At 37.1% G+C, this 21,988-nt stretch overlaps 1 protein-coding gene across 4 annotated transcripts in view; it reads right to left on the bottom strand.

Moving 5' to 3' along the window:
* The window catches only part of HS2ST1 (heparan sulfate 2-O-sulfotransferase 1), a 186,068-nt gene that overhangs the window by 27,480 nt on the left and 136,600 nt on the right, over positions 1–21,988 (bottom strand). For all 4 annotated transcript variants that reach the window (XM_027114247.1, XM_027114248.1, XM_027114249.1 and 1 more), the window contains 2 exons: positions 13,214–13,452; positions 3,874–3,959 (listed from right to left, as the gene is read on the bottom strand). In XM_027114247.1, coding sequence (XP_026970048.1) covers positions 3,874–3,959; positions 13,214–13,452 — 325 coding nt within the window. The remainder of the gene's footprint in view (positions 1–3,873; positions 3,960–13,213; positions 13,453–21,988) is intronic.

Below are 21,988 nucleotides of genomic sequence, written 5' to 3'. Positions count from 1 at the left end.
ACAATGAAAATACAACGACCCAAAACCTACAGGATGGAGCAAAAGCAGTTCTAAGAGGGAAGTTTATAGCAATAGAATCCTACCTCAAAAAACAAGAAACATCTCAAACAACCTAAACCTACACCTAAAGCAATTAGAGAAAGAAGAACAAAAAAAACCCAAAGTTAGCAGAAGGAAAGAAATCATAAAGATCAGATCAGAAATAAATGAAAAAGAAATGAAGGAAACAATAGCAAAGATCAATAAAACTAAAACCTGGTTCTTTGAGAAGATAAACAAAATTGATAAATCATTAGCCAGACTCATCAAGAACAAAAGGGAGAAGACTCAAATCAATAGAATTAGAAATGAAAAGGGAGAAGTACAACTGACACTGTAGAAATACAAAGGATCATGAGAGATTACTACAAGCAACTACACGCCAATAAAATGGACAACCTGGAAGAAACGGACAAATTCTGAGAAAAGCACAACCTTCCGAGACTGAACCAGGAAGAAATAGAACATTTAAACAGACCAATCACAAGCACTGAAATTGAGACTATAATTAAAAATCTTCCAACAAACAAAAGCCCAGGACCAGATGACTTCCCAGGTGAATTCTATCAAACATTTAGAGAAGGCCTAACACCTATCCTTCTCAAACTCTTCCAAAATATAGCAGAAGGAGGAACACTCCCAAACTCATTCTATGAGGCCACCATCACCCTGATACCAAAACCAGACAAAGATGTCACAAAGAAAGAAACTACAGGCCAATATCACTGATGAACATAGATGCAAAAATCCTCAACAAAATACTAGCAAACAGAATCCAACAGCACATTAAAAGGATCCTACACCATGACCAAGTGGTGTTTATCCCAAGAATGCAAGGATTCTTCAATATACGAAAATCAATCAATGTGATACACCATATTAACAAATTGAAGAATAAAAACCATATGATCATCTCAATAGATGCAGAAAAAGCTTTTGACAAAATTCAACACCCATTTATGATAAAAAACCCTCCAGAAAGTAGGCATAGAGGGAACTTCCCTCAACATAATAAAGGCCATAGATGACAAACCCATAGCCAACATCATTCTCAATGGTGAAAAACTGAAATGATTTCCTCTAAGACCAGGAACAAGACAAGGGTGCCCACTCTCACCACTATTATTCAACATAGTTTTGGAAGTTTTAGCTACAACAATCAGAGAAGAAAACGAAATAAAAGGAATCCAAATCGGAAAAGAAGTAAAACTGTCACTGTTTGCAGATGACATGACACCATACATAGAAATCCTAAAAATGCTACCAGAAAACTACTAGAGCTAATCAATGAATTTGGTAAAGTAGCAGGATGCAAAATTAATGCACAGAAATCTCTTGCATTCCTAGACACTAAAGATGAAAAGTATGAAACAGAAATTAAGGAAACACTCCCATTTGCCATTGCAACAAAAAGAATAAAATACCTAGGAATAAACCAACCTAAGGAGACAAACTACCTGTATGCAGAAAACTATAGGACACTGATGAAAGAAATTAAACACGACACAAACAGATGGAGAGATATACCATGTTCTTGGATTGGAAGAATCAGCATTGTGAAAATGACTATACTACCCAAAACAATCTACAGATTCAATGCAATCCCTATCAAACTACCACTGGCATTTTTCACAGAACTAGAACAAAAAATTTCACAATTTGTGTGGAAACACAAAAGACCCCAAATAGCCAAAGCAATATTGAGAAAGAAAAACGTAGCTGGAGGAAGCAGATTCCCTGATTTCAGACTATACCACAAAGCTACAGTAATCAAGACAGAATGGTACTGGTACCCAAACAGAAATATAGATCAATGGAACAGGATAGAAAGCCCAGAGATAAACCCATGCACATATGGTCACCTTACCTTTGATAAAGGAGGCAAGAGTATACAATGGAGAAAAGACAGCCTCTTCAATAAGTGGCGCTGGGAAAACTGGACAGCTACATGTAAAAGAATGAAATTAGAACACTCCCTAACACTGTACACAAAAATAAACTCAAAATGGATAAAGACCTAAATGTAAGGCCAGGCACTACAAAACTCTTAGAGGAAAACATAGACAGAACACTTTACTACATAAATCACAGCAAGATCCTTTTGACCCACCTCCTAGAGTAATGGAAATAACAACAAAAGTAAACAAATGGGACCTAATGAAAGATAAAAGCTTTTGCACAGCAAAGGAAACCATAAACAAGACGAAAGGACAACCCTCAGAATGGGAGAAAATATTTGCAAATGAAGCAACTGACAAAGGATTAATCTCCAAAATTTATAAACAGCTCATGCAGCTCAATATCAACAAAACAAACAACCCAATCCAAAAATGGGCAGAAGACCTAAATAGACATTTCTCCAAAGAAGATATACAGATTGCCAACAAACACATGAAAGGATGCTCAACATCACTAATCAGAGAAATACAAATCAAAACTACAATGAGGTATCACCTCACACCAGTCAGAATGGCCATCATCAAAAGATCTACAAACAATAAATGCTGGAGAGGGTGTGAAGAAGAGGGAACCCTCTTGTACTGTTGGTGGGAATGTAAATTGATACAGCCACTATGGAGAACAGTATGGAGGTTACTTACAAAACTAAAAATAGGACTACCATACAAATCAGCAATCCCACTACTGGGCATATACACTGAGAAAACCATAATTCAAAAATTCATGTACCACAATGTTCATTGCAGCTCTATTTACAATAGCCAGGACATGGTAGCGACCTAAGTGTCCATTGAAAGACGAATGGGTAAAGAAGATGTGGCACATATATACAATGGAATATTACTCGGCCATAAAAAGAAATGAAATTGAGTTATTTGTAGTGAGGTGGATGGACCTACAGACTGTCATACAGAGTTAGTCTGACTGTCATACAGTAAATCAGAAAGAGAAAAATAAATACTGTATGGTAACACATATATATGGAATCTAAAAAAAAAATGGTTCTGATGAACCTAGGGGCAGGACAGGAATAAAGATGCAGATGTAGAGAATGGACTTGAGGACACGGGGAGGGGGAACAGTAAGCTGGGATGAAGTGAGAGAGTGGCATGGACATATATACACTACCAAATGTAAAATAGATACCTAGTAGGAAGCAGCTGCATAGCACAGGGAGATCAGCTTGGTGCTCTGTGACCACCCAGAGGGATAGGGAGGGTGGAAGGGAGATGCAAGAGGCCGGAGGTATGGGGATATATGTACACGTATAGCTGATTCGCTTTGTTATAAAGCAGAAACTAACACACCATTGTAAAGCAATTATACTCCAATAAAGATGTTAAAAAAAACCCAAAAACGCCATTCACTCAGAAAAAGAGAAAAGTCTCCTTAGAATATATCTCATTTTTAAAGCTAAAACAAGGCAGCCCAAGGGGAAATGTGTCTTGGCTGAGAAGCAGACACTTTAGGGCACCAATAACTGAGTAGTGGCTCCTTTGCTTTCTCTGTTCTCAGTCAGTGACGTGGTAAGTCATACTCTGATTGGCCTCTAGCTTAAAACTTGGGGCTCTCCTAAAATAGTGTCATTTGACTGCACAGGAAGCAGAAATATAATAATAATAAATAATTTTAAAGGGCATTACCTAAATTTAATGTACCTTGAATTTCTAAAATTAGTATGACAATTATCGATTTATGAACACTAGAGGGCAGTATAACACTAGAAGGTATATTTAAATTACATATCTAAAAGTGGCAAACACAAGCCAGTACGTTTTTTTAACATCAGAATCATAATAATTTAATATATTAGTTCCTTTTTAGGTTGCTAAAGTACAAAGCATTCTTTCGTGTATCATTTTAGATATAACTTACTTTGCAAAATCCAAATAAGAAATGTGCCCATGATAAAACCCTGGTTTCATCTCTTTCCAGGAAGTTATATTCTTTACAAAGCGCACCTAAAAAAGGAGAACATACTCATTATTTAAGTACAATTTAAAGAAAATGAAGTTTGGTGATAGCAAAATACTTTTCATTTAGACATTCAAAAGCAATCACACCACTTTGACGATTACAGAGCTTGAAATACAGGCTTCAACTAAGGAAAGCAGTGACCTGTAATTGCTAATTCATCATAGAGAAGCTACTATCACCACACTCAGAAAAGAGTGAAAGAGGATCCTGAAAACAAAACTGCACAAGGCAACCATTTACGACACAGTAGAGTGAGTACATTTATATGGGGAGGGGAAGGGAGGGGAGGGGAGGGGAGGGGAGGGGAAGGGAGGGGGGGGTACCAACACCCAAGGTGAAGCAGGCAGCACTTCAGTATGGGGATAGTCTATGCAAATCTGTTTTCTTCTCAGAGACTTGTTATTCATAAAAATTCTCATTTATTAATGACTCAACAAATAACAAATATCAACTAATCCTTAATCCAAATGATTAAAGAAAGGATGAGAAACAGAAGACTTTAAAGAGCTAAGAGCAGATATCATAAGCTTGAGCAGATATCATTAACTTGTTGATAAAAAAGCTTAATAAAATTAGAGGTGTGATACACATAAAATTTTTAAGATATCTAAATATGACTATTTTAATCTATTGGAATTAAAAGTGTACAAAAGATTAGTTAATATAAAAATTATTGAACTGTAAATATATTATTAAAATGTTAAAAATTGGTTAATATAGAACTTTATAAACCAGCTGCAAGGCAGTGATACATAATTTCTCAAAGAAAAATGGTATAAATTTCTAATAAGAAAATCTCTGCATGATCAACAGTAGGTGGTTGAGAATCTCTTCTGGAGACTAGAGACAGGGTGGGGATGGGTGAGGGGTTGGGGGCCCAGTGCCCCCTGCTGCACTGAAAGCATCTGCAAGCTGTGACCTCAGCCTCTAACACACAGGACTGTCAATCACATACTTTTGACAATTTATCAATCTTTCATTTACGTTTTAGAATAGAGTTAGTCACATGGAGATATTCTGGCACACTTCTTACCAGGTCAGTCAATAAGTTAATAGCCATGAATGATGGCTACCTCCTGGATAAGGCCCATTGGTAAGGACAGAGTAGGGAAACAGTGCAGAAGCAACCTTATGTCGGAGGATGTGAACTAAGGAAAAATGGAAGATTCTGGAAGTAGAATTTATTTTTTAGGGGAAGCATCAATAACTCATATACTAAGAGAAATAATGGAGTTTTTAGAAGGGAAATGAAATGAACCTTATGTTATTATCTTACACACACACATCCTTAACATCTGAAAATTGGATGTAGATAACAAAATTATTTTGCATTAGAGAATACACAATTATATTTTTGCAGATATTTGCAGTTTTTCCCCACCAAAACAGAAGAGCCAAACAAATGTGTGATTTGAGATTACCAGGTTCTTTCCTATTTCTTCTTCAAGTAAGGCATCAAATAGAATAAAAATATCAAGTGACAAGTGAAAAAGAAACAGAAAATAAAAAATTACATGACCCATAAACTGAATCCTTAAAAAAATTTACATGTTGAATATGAAAAAGCCTTATAATTTTCACTTAATGGTAAATTAAACAAGCTTTTGATTCTATGAAAATCAGTTTCAGTATTTCAGCACCAAATGAGGGAGAAATAGAAGGCAAAGAGAATAGGAATGGTAGGTGATGGTTCAAGGGTGCTTAAGACATATTTACAACTCAGCTCTATTTTCCAGAAGCTGATTTAATATGGATGTGATGGTGTAAGAGGGAAATGAAAGGAGATGCCAGATTGAAGTCTGACAAAACTGTGCTATAGAAGCCAAATGTTAGAGGATCATAGTACACTGTGATGAAAGACTTAGGTGTCAACTTCAAGTATCCTTTTTTCCTCCACCCTTCCAAAGAACAGTCAAGATCAAACTAAATCCTGCTAAAGACACACTTCATCTGCCATGTGTCCTTCGATGTGAGGTGAAGAGCCCAGGAAGCTGGATGAGATCTGGACTGCTGCCGGGCTTCCCAAACTCAACGTGCAAATGAATCATCTGGGACTCTTGTTAAAACACAGATTCTGATTCAGAAGGTCTGGAGTGGGGCCCAAGTTTCTGGACTTCTAACAAGTTTCCACGTGATGGCCAGGTCAATGGGCCACACCAAGGAACACGACTTTAGCGTGTGTGGGCCCAGGACCTAGCTCTTGGTTTTATCAACGTGAAGCTTGTTTCCGCAGCACCTGCAAAGGAGGCCTGAGGTCTACAGAAGCTCTTTAGCAAGGATATATTCTCCTAGTCACTGCTTTTGTGATATGGAAAAAAGTATACTGAAATAGAACAATTTTTTAAAGAATATCTTATAAGCTACCACAATATATAAAAAAGAATGGGGGACGGGAGCAGAATGACCCTGGTACTCAGTCTTCTCCATCTACCCACACACAGTGATGCCGGAAGCACGTCAGAACCAAAGCGTGCCAAGAGACACAGTATAAAGAGTAACAAAATAAGTAAAAGGGTTATGCCTCCAGGTGGACTCAGGGAACAGAACAGAACAAGGCATGAATCTTCTACTGCTGTCACCAAACTCAAACTCTCTTGTTTATAGAATCAGCATTTTAGAGATGAAAGGGCCAAGGATATCCTGTACTCGTTATTTTATAGATAAAGAAACTGAAGCCCAAGAACCGTATACCTCAGATTTTGGTCCAATCATCCTTCTATACCACTAGCTAATTTCTTTAATCTATTATTGTCCAATTTAAACAAGGGAGGGGGGAACCAGAAGGATTTGAAAGAAGAGCAGACAGATATCATTTGTACTATAATTCTGATCAACAAACTTGGACACTGAGAATTTCAGGCTTTATCCACTGCTCAGGAAACCCCTGAGATCCAGTCATTCAAAACTCCTCAACCTCTAAGATCTCAAAGCTCTGTTGATATATCTCTCTCAATTGTTTATTTTCCTCATTACATTCCTTATAATCTCAACTTCCAATCCGCCCTGCTCACTACTCTCATATTGCTCATACTGAATATCCCTTTTTCAACAATGGCCGCTGACTTACTCTTGCCTTTTTATTGTCTTGGGTAACCTCAGGGGTTGAACACTGCTGGTCAAAACTAAGAGATCCAGTCTAAATGACTCTGTAGGGCTTTGAATTTTATTTTACTAAATTAATTCTGACACAAATTCAGGTGGGTTATTATTGCTTTTAAATTCTCTACACTATATTATTGCTAAGTCTCCAAAACCCACAGAATCTTTCTCTAATCTCCAGCTAAGAGAATACTGAAGGCTACGTACTTAATATATATATATATACGTATGTTTTTTCTTTCATCTCATCAACATTTAACTCAGGCAATCTGCTAAAGTCTCATTAATAAGGCTGTGGCTGATTTACAATTTGCAATAAATCAAAAAGATGCTGAGCTGAGATTTACTTCGCAGGAAAGAAAAAAGTGCTAAGCAAACAAATGTTGTCAATAAGTTAAAGTGGTGGTTCACACTCATCTGGAGAATGGTCTGAGCATTTAGAAGTGTCACTTACATACAACTGAAATTCTACACCATCCTAATCTCCTCTTCAAAAGTGATCTGCAAGGACATAACAATCTAATGAATCCTCTTTGAAGAACAGTATGTTTTTAACATTTTCCTTTCAAAGTATTAATTTAGCCACTTCTCCTTTTAGCCATGTTTAATATTTATCCTCTTAGTTCTCCAGAGTTTTCCCTACCCTCCTCTCTCTTCATCTTCACTTGTTCCCTTTCACGAGTCTAGCTGCAGTTCCTGCCCTGTCATTTTCTGCCTTCTCGCCTCTTCTGTACCACTTGTCTCTCAGTGTTTCTTCTGGTTTTCCTCTACAGTGGCGCATTCTGTCCAAGACCTTGAGATAAAGCTCTGGAATAGAGAGGAGTAGGGGAAAATGCAGATCAGGTGAGCAAGCTTTTACTCAGTTCATTTTATAGATTCTTACTGACTATGATACTTGGCACTAATGAACGATAAAGTGAGAGGCAAAAAGGAACAAAGCTAGTAGTATCAAATGAGGTTGAGTCTGAAGACACCGAAAACTCTTGGGGAAAAGAAATAAAGTCACCATAGTGACCTTATCCAAAGAGAATTTCCATACTCTGATTGCAAAAGGCTATCAAGAAGATGTTTCCGAAGTAGTAGTTAGATATAGTACAGGAAAAGAGATGTTTTTATGGCTAGCCTGGAGCAGATTCTAAACTGTGATTTTTGTCAGATTTTATAACTCAAGCAGAGTCAGGTTAGAAAGTAATCACAAGATGCCTTTAGGGAAAACACAAGCAACAACGTAGGGAGTGGTGTTGTGATTTATTTGCTAGTCGAACCAGACCTGAACCAGTGCTATAAGAAAAGCTGAGAAAGCACCATCGCACTAACACTATATCTAGACTTATATTCTTAATGAGACTAATCTCAACATTATGATTATCTGTGATCACAAAAGAACTTGTTTTCACTATCTAAAAGTAGGAATGTCATGCCGAACATCCTGGCCAAATTCCAACTTTGTAATTACTACCTATTGAGTGAACACTGCTATTAACTTGGGTAATTATACATACCAAACTCCTACTCATGCATACACTTAAAGTAAACATTCATTGTACAGCTGTGGGTAGTTTTATGAGACTACATTAGACAGAAAGTTTTCTACGCAAAGAGAAAACCTGAGGAATGGTTGGATAAAATATAAGAAAGGTTCAGCAGCAATAGAACATAATATACTATCTTCACTAAAATTCAGAACTGTGTTGTTCAATCACTTTTTTTTTTTTTTTTGTGGGAGGGGGCGTATGTGTCCCAAATCACCTGAGGTAAGGAGAGGTCATGCTCATACTGCTATCAATCAGGGGCTACCTCTGCCAGCAGTTATCATCACGGCATCATGCTCAGCTAAGAACTGCCTTCAGAATCTAAATGGGTTCATTTGTTCATTCATTCATTCAACAAAAAATTTATGTATCTACTATGTCTCAGGCACGGTTCTAAGCACAGGGATACAAGGTGAACAAGGCAAGGTTCCTGCCCTTAAGGAGCTTAAATTATAATAGAGAAAAAGACAGTAAACAAATAAATCAATAAGTAATTGGAAAGATACTGAAAGAATGATGGTACACAGTAAGTTGGAAGAGGTATTTCATATATAGGATGGCCAAGTAAGGTTTTGCTATGAAGAGGTCATTAAGCTGAAACCTTAAATGGATAACACGAAGCCAATTGTGAGAAGCCAGAAGTGTGTTCTAAGAGGAAATAAGTATAGTGGCCTTGAAGCAGGAAAGGCTTGGTGCATTCAGAGAACCAAAAGGCCAGTGTGGCTAGTAAATGAGAGGTTGAAGTGAGGGACAATGGACAAGGGCTTGATTAAGAAGGACCTGTTGGCCTAGATAAGGAATTTGGATTTTCTTGTGGAGGTAGGAATACGAATCTAAAGATAAGTAACTCACCATCCTGTGAAGATTATAATATGCATCTTCCCATCACTTCACTGAGAATCCTATTCTAGATCTTTGCTACTCAAACTTTGGTTCAAGGACCAGAAGCATCAGTTTTGGCATTAACAGGAAGCTTTTTAGAAATTCAGAATATCAGGCTTTATCTTAGTCCTTCTGAATAGGAATCTGTATTTTAACTGGTGTTCAGTATACACATTATAGGTTGAGAGGCATTCATCTAAAGTGTTGTTCTGAAAAATCAGTATCTGCAACTAATATCAAACCATATGTGCTACTGCAAATGACCAGAAGTTGGTTTAACAGTAAGTTAGAAAGAAAAAAAAAATTACTACACTGTTCTACAGAGAATGCAAATTCTGGATATTTCCAGTTTCTTAGAAAGACCTTAAATATGATCAGAACTAAATATGTGAGAGCAGAAAAGAATTAAGAAAGATCATAAAAGATGCTGCCACTTCACCTATTTGGCATAGTACTTTAAAGACAACATGTTCTGTAATACAGACATATTTTGTGATAGCAGAGTAAACTTCATTTTCCAACTAGAAGAGCTGATTACCTGTCTCCTGCCAATTCCTGTCTATTAACAGAGTAAAGCCCAAATCTCAAAAATATAACTTTCATGACTGAGTCCACCTCATTCTTATCACTTAGTCTTCTCATGCCTTATATTCTCAAATGTTTATCTTCTAATCTCCTTGTTCTAACTGTTCCTCAAACATCTTAATTTTGAAAAATTCCTAAACTACGGAAAAGTTGAAAGAATAGTAGTCAACATCTGTACACTCTTCACCAAGGGTAACTGTTAACGTTTTGTCACTTCTGTTTATCTTCTTCTTTCCCCCTTTTTCTCTGTGCACACACACACTTATTTGTTTCTGAATCGAAGTAGCAGACGTTTTTGATCAAGGATCCAATCATGGGTCACAAAATACATTTGGTTTTCATGTCTCTTTAGTCTCCTCTAGTCCATCTCCCCCCACCCCTTTTTTTTGGATGTCATAACATTGACACTTTAGATGAGTTCAGGACAGTTGTTCTAGAAAATGTTCTACAATATGGATTTGCCTGTTTTCTCAAGATGAGGTCCAGGTTAAACATTTTGGTGAGAACACCATAAACTGATGTTGTCTTTGAATAGTCCTCATAGTTCCTGCGATTATGTTTTACATTCTGTAGTAAATTATAAATAAGCTCCTTGAAAGACACAGCCTTGCTTTTTATTTCTTTGGTAATTCCTCAAAGAATGTAGAATAATCTCTGTACACATTACATACGCGATAAATAAATGAAAACTTGCAAGCAGAGTTGAGAACTGTTTCTAAGAATACCCATAACTGTTACACATTGAATACTTTTATACCAGACTAGAAACATTTGGGCTTTGCCTCTAAAATTTTTGTGAGAAATAATTAAGCATGTAAACAGTTAGCACAGTCCCCAGTACAAAATACATCTAGGAAAGAGCTGGGGCTAAAGGCAGATAGATATTAAGCAGACTGGACTGCTGAGGTTGGAAGGTGAGGGAATAAAGGGTGTAATCACCTATTACATCCCAAAATATTTTTATGAGTAAACTGGGCTTTAAATGGAAGATTGGGACAACAGCAGATTTAATATAAATCTCATCTTTTAAGTCTCACTTGAGTTAGATACTGATTAGAAACTATTTCTCAGAGAATAAAGAAGAGCAAAATAGGTCATTTATTAATTCCTATATAAATATTAGGGCAGTTGAGAACAGTTCACAAGGACAATAAAAGTATGGTATTAAAATCAAGTGTGTTATACAAGATGGGGTTCAGGGGATATTTTTTAAAATTGTTTTCAAGGCATCTAGTAACTCAAAACTTCACATCTAAATGAAGCTTACTAGATTGAAAGTGAAATTAAAACACTATCTAATATGTCATGCAAAGGGAAGGGAAGCGATACCTATGACTTGTTTGAAGAACTGCTTCTACACAGAACAAGACACCGGTAAGTAATTTAGATATGGTATATTAGAGAACATTTGGTATATAAGCTATTCCTAATTAAGACCAGGTGTTGAACTACCAGCTGACATTTTGAAGTATGCCAGCTAGTGATTAAGACTATTCTTCTACTCCGCCCAAACATGTTTTAAGTGTTGTTCATTATGTAATCCAGTTGCCTTTAAGACAGTGTTTACGCTTCTCTTTTGCTGCATATATTTACACACACACACACACACACACACACACACACACACACACGACAAGCTATTGAAAGAAACACAGAAGTTTTATCTCATCCAAATGCAACCGGGGAAATGTACCACTACATGATGCCTATCAATGTCTTATGTGGTGAGCTTCTGTAGATTTATATTTCATGAGGAAAAAAAAAAAAAGGTCAACGTCATTTTCAGAAATCTCATAGCTGCCAGACAACTTTGTAATGCTGGACAGAAAATTTGGACACAAATTCTAAAAATCTGAACAAACAAGCTGACTTTATTTTTCTAAACAATACTACTGAAGAAATCTAAAATTATTATGTGAGTGCTAAGAAATGTTCCTTTTAAACCAAGATATATTCTGAAAAGCAATCACGCAGATACACTTAAAATCTACTACACACTGTATAAAACCTGATGATTTAAGATACTTGCCCTTGAGATATACAATATTACATAATGAATGGTTTTTATGACCCACTTAGCTAAATAAGCTCATGTTTCTTCTCATTTACAGAAGAGTTATTTGATTTGGCTGATGAATGTAGGTTTTTGGTTTTATAAAAAAGAGTAATTAGGGATAATTCAGAGAGCCAAGAATTACATGGGCAGATGATATGCCATATACAATTAGCCTTTACAAATAGCCCTCTAGCAAGAAAGTGATCCTAACCTTGTGTATCCATGTTATTCTCTTGCTTCACTGCGAGGATTACAGGTATGCTAAATAGCGGGATAACAATCAATTCTGTGACAATAAAACAGGTTCAGCTATCTTCAGTCAAACAGATAAACACATTCTAACTATATGACTATCACAAATACCTTTCTAATAAGTTACCTCAATAAGGTATTTGATCCTACATAGTATTTTCAAATATTATCTTTTCGTCTCATGGGGCCTAATTCCCATTCCCTTCAGTGTTTGTAGAGAGAACTTTATAATTATAGTCAGAACTCCAGGTGTGAAGAAAATATCTGAAACGATTGCTAAAGAGGGGAGTCAATTTCATTTCATGACAACTTGCTCCAGTTTTCCTAAAACCATTTCATAAAATTATCTATCTACCTGTTTATCTAAAGATTCTTAACAACCTGAAAGGCAAGATTATGTTAAAATTATAAGCCGCAATCCCTGTTTGTCAGGGGTTTATAGCTAATACTTACAAAAATTATAGTAAAGATAAGATGAAATGCAGGAGTCTAGTCACAAAACTGAACCATATAGAACATAGGTATTCATCAAATAAAGATTTCTCAATCATAAGTGGAGACAATATAATGATTTTTATTGCAGGGCATCTGCTAAAAATATTTCACATTTTTAAAAGGATACCATACTGAAGAGCATCAATATTCTCTTCAAAAATTCAAGAATGTGAAGAATGTAAAATTATAGGCAAGTTCGGTTGGTCCTTTCCCCCAAGAAACTTACAATCCACTGGGCTCATCATATATATCCCTTAAAATGCTTTATCTCTTTGAGATACAAAATTTGAGTTAGGAAGTGTCAGAAAACATTACGCATCCCCTACGTGGTATTTACCTGATCTTGCAGTGACATTACTGGATTATTTTTGGTAGTGTTGATGTGAAGAACATGGTATTTATTCTTTGCACATAGGTCATAGGCAATATTGGTAAAAGAGGTGCTTGCAGTTTTGGGGACTCTGTTATAAATGATCACCATGTCTTCTTCCTCATCTAAAGCTGCGTCTTGCCGAGGGCCATCCATCGTATGTCGCTGCTCAATCTCTCGAACTTCATGTCTTGCAATAGCCCTTTCTGCAAAGAAAAACAGATTATGAACTTAGTATTAAAAGACACTATAAGGGCGCTTCCCTGGTGGCGCAGTGGTTGAGAGTCCGCCTGCCGATGCAGGGGACGCGGGTTCGTGCCCCGGTCCGGGAGGATCCCACGTGCCGCGGAGCGGCTGGGCCCTTGGGCCATGGCCGCTGAGCCTGTGCGTCTGGAGCCTGTGCTCCGCAATGGGAGGGGCCACAGCGGTGAGAGGCCTGCGTACCGCAAAAACAAACAAACAAAAAAAGACACTATAAGGAAGTTGTAAACACTGAAAATAATTTCCTAGTCCTGGAACATAGTTTTCCTATTCAAGAACCGGGTTAAGAGCAGCTGAAAAAATGTTTTGAGGGCCAAAAGTTCAGAATTACCTCTGAAGGATAATACATATGCATAGGAAGAATGAAAGAATAAACAGTCATCAAGTTTAGAACTCCACAGACCAGAGAGTTCTTCAGTGTAGTTCAAAAGACACTTTTCATTCCAATAGAATTTCTACAGCCTGAACTAATTTTCAAACACATAAAGACAGACTGAATAGAATACTAAACTTCACAGTAAAAAAATACACTTAGAAAATAAATTACTTATAATTTAGGCAATGATTTTGAAATTTATTGCTTAGGATGTAGTTATCGCCTGCTTTATCAAAATGTAGCAGGGCAGTGATTATAAATGCTGGTGTGATTTTTAGGTAACAACAGTAGAAACGACACCATAATAAAACCTTTTTCTTTTTGATGTTGCATTACAGATAAGTCCTGGTTACGTTTATTCCTTAAATTCCATGGTTCCTCTAATTCAAATCACTGTCCACCAAGCAGTTTGAAAAGCAGTAACATTTTGCTTTCGAAATCTTCAGCTTCAAATAAAGAAAGAAAAGGGGAAGAAATGAGGGGGAAAATATAACAAGATTGCAAGTTACTTTGCACAAAGACAACTGTTCACACACAGCATGCACCCTCCCACCACCAGATCTCTGTGCAAGCTATCTTACCTGCCTTGAACTCTCATCCATTCTCCCTCAACCTCGACCATACCTAGTGAACTCCTCAAACTTCACATTGAATTTAATCATCACTTGCAAGGGAAGCATCATCTAATCTCCCTAACTAGGTCAAATCACACACACACAAAGTATGTGTACATACCTCATACTGCACGTCTCATACATAATTGCAATTTTACATTATATTTGTGTTAGCATCTACCCACCATACTGGCGACAATTTAGTAAAGTGACATGAAAAAGCAATGTGGTATAATTACAATAACAAGTTCAGGCTTCAAATATTGTCTGACTACGCATATTAAATTTTGGTTCAGAAGATATGGCCACTATGTTAATACAGTATGCTCTGAGCTGAGGATTCACATTCAGAAGACTTGAATTAAAGTTTCAGGCCTGCTGCTTACTAGCAGTGTGCTTTCCAAAGCAGGAAGAGAAGCACATATATGCATACAAGTGTATCCATTTTCATGGGGGAGAGTTAGTTGGGAATGTGGAGAAAAAGAGATGAGCTTAATGTTGAACATACTGTCCGGGACACACAGGAGATAAAAGATAATTGGGCTCATAGGTCAAGTGCTGAGAATAAAGGTTCATGCAGAAGAAAAACATCTGGAAAAACCATAGGAATGGATGAAACTACCTAGATAGTGTAGAATACATAGCATGGAAAGAGACAGTAATCTTAGAACAGAATCTTAGGAAATACCAACATTTAAGGGCCAAGAAAAAAAAGACAATGCATAGAAAAACACTAAGAATAAATAGAAAGAAAAAGAAATCTGGACAGACTTTTAAGAAACATATACCACATGTTTAGAAAGCATACTATTTTTCAAATTGACAGTACTTTGCAAATGAATCTATAATCAAGGTAATGTATGATGCTCAAGCATTTCCATAGGATATGGAAGCTGTCTCATTAAATTCAACATGTATTTATAGAGAGCCTAAGCATATTATATTCAATAATTTTAAAGGAATTTTATCTTCCAAACGACCTCAAACTATCACCACAGTCCAAAACTATTATGGTATTATTACGTCCACACACCCTCCTTTTTCTACTAAGGGAAATAAAACAGTACTGTTGTCATTTAAGGGCTGACAGAAGTGTGAGAGGTTTCCTACAGCAGGCCAGACATACGTGAAATTACCTTTACTTTTAATGGCTACACCAACAACCAACAATGCTGAATTTACTTTCACTAGTTTTTCTGAAATCAAGCATTTGGAAAAGAAACAGATTTTGTTATTTTTTTTAAAAGAAGTTATTATTTAGTCTATGGATTTTTTATTTTTTAAGGTGCTAAAACTCTAGCTGGAGCATGAAACTAGCATGTTTTTAAAATTAATCATTGTTTTTGGTTCACTATGTGTATTAAAGCATATGAACTGTATATTTCACACAATTTTAAAACATTTCTTAAATTATGAAAAGATGCAAATTCAGGTAACTACTTTCCTCATTCAAATAATACATTTATATGCGTTTTCTATTTTTCAAATGTTTTTACTTTGCTTAAGCAAACAAGATAATTACTAATGTAGTGTTATGCCTAAAACTACATAAAAAGATAAAAATAGTGTGGAATATTAAGATACTTTTTGCTAGTAATATTAGTCTATAAAATCAAATCTCACTTAGTTGAAAAATAACAGTAACTACTGTTGATGGTGAACTACTATCTCTTTTCTCCTGTGACAATACTTAAAACCAGTAAGGATGTTTGCAATATGGCCATTTTCTTTACTTAGTAAGTACTCAATAGTTCCTTTTTTTTTTTTTTAATCAAAGAAGCTCTGCACCTAGTTAGTATAACTTCTGAGACTCTCTTAAATCAGTGGGGAAGCTTTATTAGTTACAGAACATTTGGAGTACACTTAGATAATGTAGGCAGCATATTTAAAATACTAAAGATGCATTTTGAAGTAATGCTTTTTTCATGTTTGAGTAATGAATTATAGAGAATCTGCTATGCAAGTTATTTCAGAACTACCACAAAATGTACAGCCTGCAAATAACACGGAGTGCAATCTGAGTCATGATATTACAGGCAGGCCAAGCACAACTGGCACTAATATTCCAAACACTGAAGATGGACACTGAACTTCATGGCAATTCTAGTTCTTCTAGGCTCCTATTGAAGGCGGCATACATCTCAGTTCAGTGACCTTTCCACATGGCAGATTACCAACAAACACAAGTCTTTTAAAAGGCCATTCATAATAGCAATAATTACCTATTTCTGCACTGACAGGGCATTAAAGGCTTATTTATTGAAAGAACATAATGATCAAGCTAAGTATAAAGCACTGCATTAAATACACCAACATAAGTCTTACAAAGGATTAAAGTCACAAGATGTAAATATTAGACTACAGAAAAAAGAAAAATAACTGGAGAAAAGATGTTTTTAAAAATTGCAACATATTCTTTGACTAGTTTTTTTTTTTTAACATTAAGGTCATTATTTGGGGAAACACCTTTTCTCTTTGAACATTTAAATAAATGTTCATCGTACTAAATAATTTAGAGAAATGTTTTGTATTCTGTACAAGTTAAAGGACCCATGAATATAATCTTCCGCCCCCACCAAAGCTCAATTGTGCAACGGTCTCAGCAGAAAATAAACATTTTACAAATGTTCAAAATGTGTAGTATATCTGTATAGTGGGTAACATTTTAGGATTATAGGGATTAAAAAAAAAAAAAAACGCAAACGGAAAGACCAGTAAATTGCCTTGCTTTCAGATACTGAAACTTCTGCATGTTAAAGCAAAAAATATATAGTTAGATATAGGTAAATAAATAATAAATAAAAGGCAAAGAACATTAAGAAAAAAAGACCAAATTTTTATTATCTATAATTATATAAAGAAAACATAGAAGTTGACAATAACAATATTAAGATTTCAGTAGATAATAAAGGTGGTTTGTAACAGATTTACACTACATACGTATAATAGAACAGAGCAAAAATATTCATTAGTGGCTCATAACGATTTTTTGGGTCACAGACCCCTTTGAGAATATTATGAAAACTATGGACCCTGTCTCCAGTACAGCTGACTTGTGCATTTCAGGGCTTCCTCTTAGAGCCCAAATATCGGCAGGGGGCTCCATGACCTCAGTTTAATTACTTCTAAAAAAAAATGGCTCTTGGACAGTAAGGCCTGATAGTAAACTGCCTAGAGGCATTAGTATGTATATTGAAAAAAGAGGTTACTCACAAGTAAGAATTGCAGGCAAAGAGCAATCACCGATGAAACTGGCAGCGTCTACTGAAAAAATGTCTATGGGGAGGGTGCCTCGGCACAAAACTTGACCTGATAGGACTCCCTGGCAAGTGTGCCTATTGCAGAGCTAGATAATTTGGGCTCTAAGAGCTTGGAGCCATCAAACATCTGAATTAAAGTGGATCCTTAGCACTTTCTAGGGATAAATCCTGAGTTGTGTAAATCCCCAAATACTGTTCTGAAGTATAATTTATTCCCCATAAACTGTGTTTATAATGAGAAGTAGGAAGCAACAAAGTTGCACCAAAAGAAAGCTATTATGAGGTTAAGTGATTCCTTTTGCAGCACCACTTACTGTGAATGTACTGTCTAGCCAGACACTATCTGATCCTCATGGAAGTAGCACTTTGTAATCATTATGAATTAAATAAATTGGTTGTCTGATTATATACATCACTTTCTTTTTTCTTTTTTTTTTTTTTTGCGGTACACGGGCCTCTCACTGTGTGGCCTCTCCCGTTGCGGAGCACAGGCTCCTCAGTGGCCATGGCTCACGGGCCCAGCCGCTCCGCGGCATGTGGGATCCTCCCGGACCCGGGCACGAACCCGTGTCCCCTGCATCGGCAGGCGGACTCTCAACCACTGCGCCACCAGGGAAGCCCCATCACTTTCTTATGAATATTTTTAGCCTGAGTCAGTCTCCTTGAAGTCAATCACCATGGGGACTGACAAAATAAATTCCTATATGGATGACTAAAGGCTGGACTCCCAACACTGGCAAATGCTTTCTTGTGGGGTTTCCAGGCAGTCAGCAAGGGTGCATGTGTTATCATTAAAACTTATAAGTATGTTTAAGTGGATCATCCTATAAAAAGGAGTCAAGAGCACCTTCCACTTCAAGGAAGATAGTGTAAACCTATGTTTTGCTATTCCTCCCATGAAGTACAACTAAAAACCCTGGACATTATATATAAGACAAACATAAGACTTAAAAGCTGGAGAGAAGAAAACAGACTACTTAGGGCCCTTGGGACCCAAGGAATGACAACAGTGGTGAGTTCCCTAAGTTTTCTTTAGCCTCATATATCCCAGACTTGGAGCAGTAGAAGCGAGCAACCGAGAAGCAGGCATAGACAAAAAGAAACCCAACAAAAGCCTGCTCTCTCTTGCCAAAGCACCAAGAGACTGCATAGTAAGACAGAAAACTTTAGATAATAATCACTCTACTTTAGTCAAACTCCACAGAAAAAGACTGTGGTCCCACTTCCATTCGCACAGGCCCAGTGGGTAGCCTAGACTTCCACCCTCACAAGGGTGTGATCAGATGCCCAATATTCCTGATGGTGTGGTGCCAGGTAAGACCAAGTAGGGAGCCAGGACTTTCATCCCAGGCAGCGGGTAACAAGGCACGTCTGCAGTGTCAGGGAAGACCAAGCAAAGAATCAGAAAGCCTGCCTCCACATGGCAGTGATGAGAGGCCCCCCACCCCTCCCCACTTGGTGGTGACAGAGGAGACCTAGTGAAGAATCAGGACTTTCACCATCCCCCAGCAGAAGGAGGCCACTCTCATGCCTGACTAGCGGTAACAATGAGCTCACCAGGTGTTGATGGAGGCCAACAAGGGAACCTGGACTTCTATCACCACTTGGCAGTAACAAAGCAGCACCCCTTCCCTTGCCAGAGCAGTACTGGAAAAAGTCAACTAAAACAGAAGGTTTAAATAAAATTCAGAGTCTCCACAGATATAGAGAACAAACTAGTGGTTACCAGTGGAGAGAGGGAAAGGGGGAGGGGCAATATAGGGGTAAGGGGGGAAAAAGAGTTCTTATGGGATTATATGAAATCGTGTGTGTGAAACTTTTGAAAACCATGAAGCACTACAGAATTTAAAGAATCTTTCATTCAATTTAAAAGGAAAAAAAAAGATCCAGAATCTCACAACATAATATAAAAACATCCAGGTTTCAATCAAATTGTACTCAACATATCAAGATCCAAGAGGATCTCAAACTCAATGAATAGAGATAATCAAGAAACGACAATATCAAGGATATAGAGATGTTAGAATTATCAAAGATTTAAAGCAGTCATGATAAAAATGCTTTCATGAACAATTACAAATAAGCTTGAACCAAATGAAAAAAGAGAAAGCCTCAGCAAATAAGCTCATTAATGAAATAGAATACATAAAGAAGAACTAAATAGAAATGTTAGAACTCAAAAACAAAATAATCAAGATGAAAAGCTCAGTGAATAGGATCAATAGTAGAATGGAAAGGAAGGAGAGAAATTTAGTGAACTGGAACATGTAATAAAAGAAATTAGCCAATCAGAATAACAAAGAGAGAATATACTTGGAGGAAAAAAAGCAACAGAGCCTTGGGGAACTGTGGGATATAACAAAGGATCTAACATTGGTGTCACAGAGTCCTGGAAGGAAAGGGGAAAGAAAGCAGGGCTGAAAGAGTTCTCAAAGAAATCATGGCTGCAAAACTTGACATTTGACAAGAGACATAAAGATTTAAGATTCTGAACAAACTCCAAAATGAGATAAACCAAAGACATCCATGGCAAGATACATCATAATTAAGCTTCTGAAAACTAAAAATAAAGAAAAAATCTTGAAATCAGCCAGAGAAAATGAAGCCTACCATAGAAAAAACTGGAATAACAGCAGATTTCTCATCAGAAGTCATGGAGCCAGAACGAAGTGGCACAATGTTTTTCAAGTGGTGAAATAAAAGAATCGTATACCCAAAGAAAATCACCTTCAAGAATGAAGGGGAAAATAAGATATTCTAATACAAAAGAAAGCTATAGTAATTTACTGCCACTAGATCTACCCTAAGATTGATTAAAGGAAGTTCTCTAGATAGAAAAAAAAAAAGACAAAAGAAGAAATCTTAAAACACCAGGAAAAAAAAAAAAAGAATAAACACATGGGTAAATACAATAAACTTTCCTTCCCTTCAAGTTTTCAAAAATATGTTTGACAGACAAAGCAAAAATTATAACATGATGTGATATGATTTTAAATGTATGCAGAGTAAATATTTAATACAATTATACCATAAGTGGCAGATAGTAATGGGATGTAAATGAAAGTAAAGTTTCTGCACTTTGCTTGAATTGGTAAACTGATGACACCAGTAAACTGTGACAAGTGATGTTTATATGATGTAATACATAAAGCAACCATGAAAAAAGCTATACAAAGACATTAAGCTCAAAAACACTGTGGATAAATCAAAAGGTAATTTTTAGTAAATATAAAAGTAATTCACAGGAATGCAGAAAAAAGAAAACAGAAAACAAAAGAAGTATCAAGGGAAATTAAAAAATACATTGAAGTGAATGAAAATGAAAATAAAGCAAGAGGAATTCCCAAGATGGCAGAGTACAAAGACCCTGAGCTTACCTCCCCTCATGAGCCCATCAAAATTACAACTATTTACAGAACAACTATTGATGAAAAAGACCGGAACCTACCAGAAAAGATCTTCTACAACTAAAGGTATAAAGAAGGAACCAAAATGAGATGGACAGGAGAGGTGGAGTTGTGGTATAGTCAAGGCCCATACCCTTGGGTTGGGTGACCCACAAATGGGAGAATTATTACAACTGCAGAGGTTATCCCCAAGGAATGAGGGGTCTGAGCCCCACAATGGGCTTTGCAGCCCAGGGTTCCTGTACCAGGAAGATGAGCCCCCAGAGCATCTGGTTTTTAAGACCAGTGGTGCTTACTTTCCGGAGACCCAGAGGACTGTGGGAAATAGAGACTCCACTCTGAAAGGACACATACAAAATCTCACCTGCCCCGGGCCCCAGGGCAGAAGCAGTAAATTGAAAGGAACCTGGGTCAGACCCACCTGCTGATCTTGGAGAGTCTCCCAGAGAGACAAGAGGCAACTGGAGATCACCCTGGGGCAAAGACACTGGTGGCAGCCATTTTGGGGAGATTGTTCTACCATGTGGACATTGGTGTTAATAAGAGCCATTCTGGAATCCTCCCTCTAGCTTATTAATGTCAAGACCCAGCTCCCCCCACCCCCACCCATGAGTACTGGGACTCCTCAGGCCAAGCAACTAACTAGGCGGGGACACAGCCCCACCCACCAGCAGACAGGGTACCTTAACACCCCTGAGCCCACAGCAGCCCCTGGACATGGCTCTACCCACCAGAGGTCCCAGGACCCAGCTGCACACACCAGTGTGCAGGCACTAGACCCAGAACTCCCAGAGCCCTGCAGCCAGAGACACAGGAACCCAGCT

Source organism: Aethalodelphis obliquidens, unplaced genomic scaffold (assembly GCF_003676395.1).
Source record: "Aethalodelphis obliquidens isolate GAN/ISIS:26980383/991018 unplaced genomic scaffold, ASM367639v1 scaffold13, whole genome shotgun sequence".
In the NCBI taxonomy this organism is placed as follows: domain Eukaryota; kingdom Metazoa; phylum Chordata; class Mammalia; order Artiodactyla; family Delphinidae; genus Aethalodelphis; species Aethalodelphis obliquidens.
The sequence above is the reverse complement of the archived record's forward strand: the minus strand, read 5'-3'. Positions and strand labels throughout refer to the sequence as shown.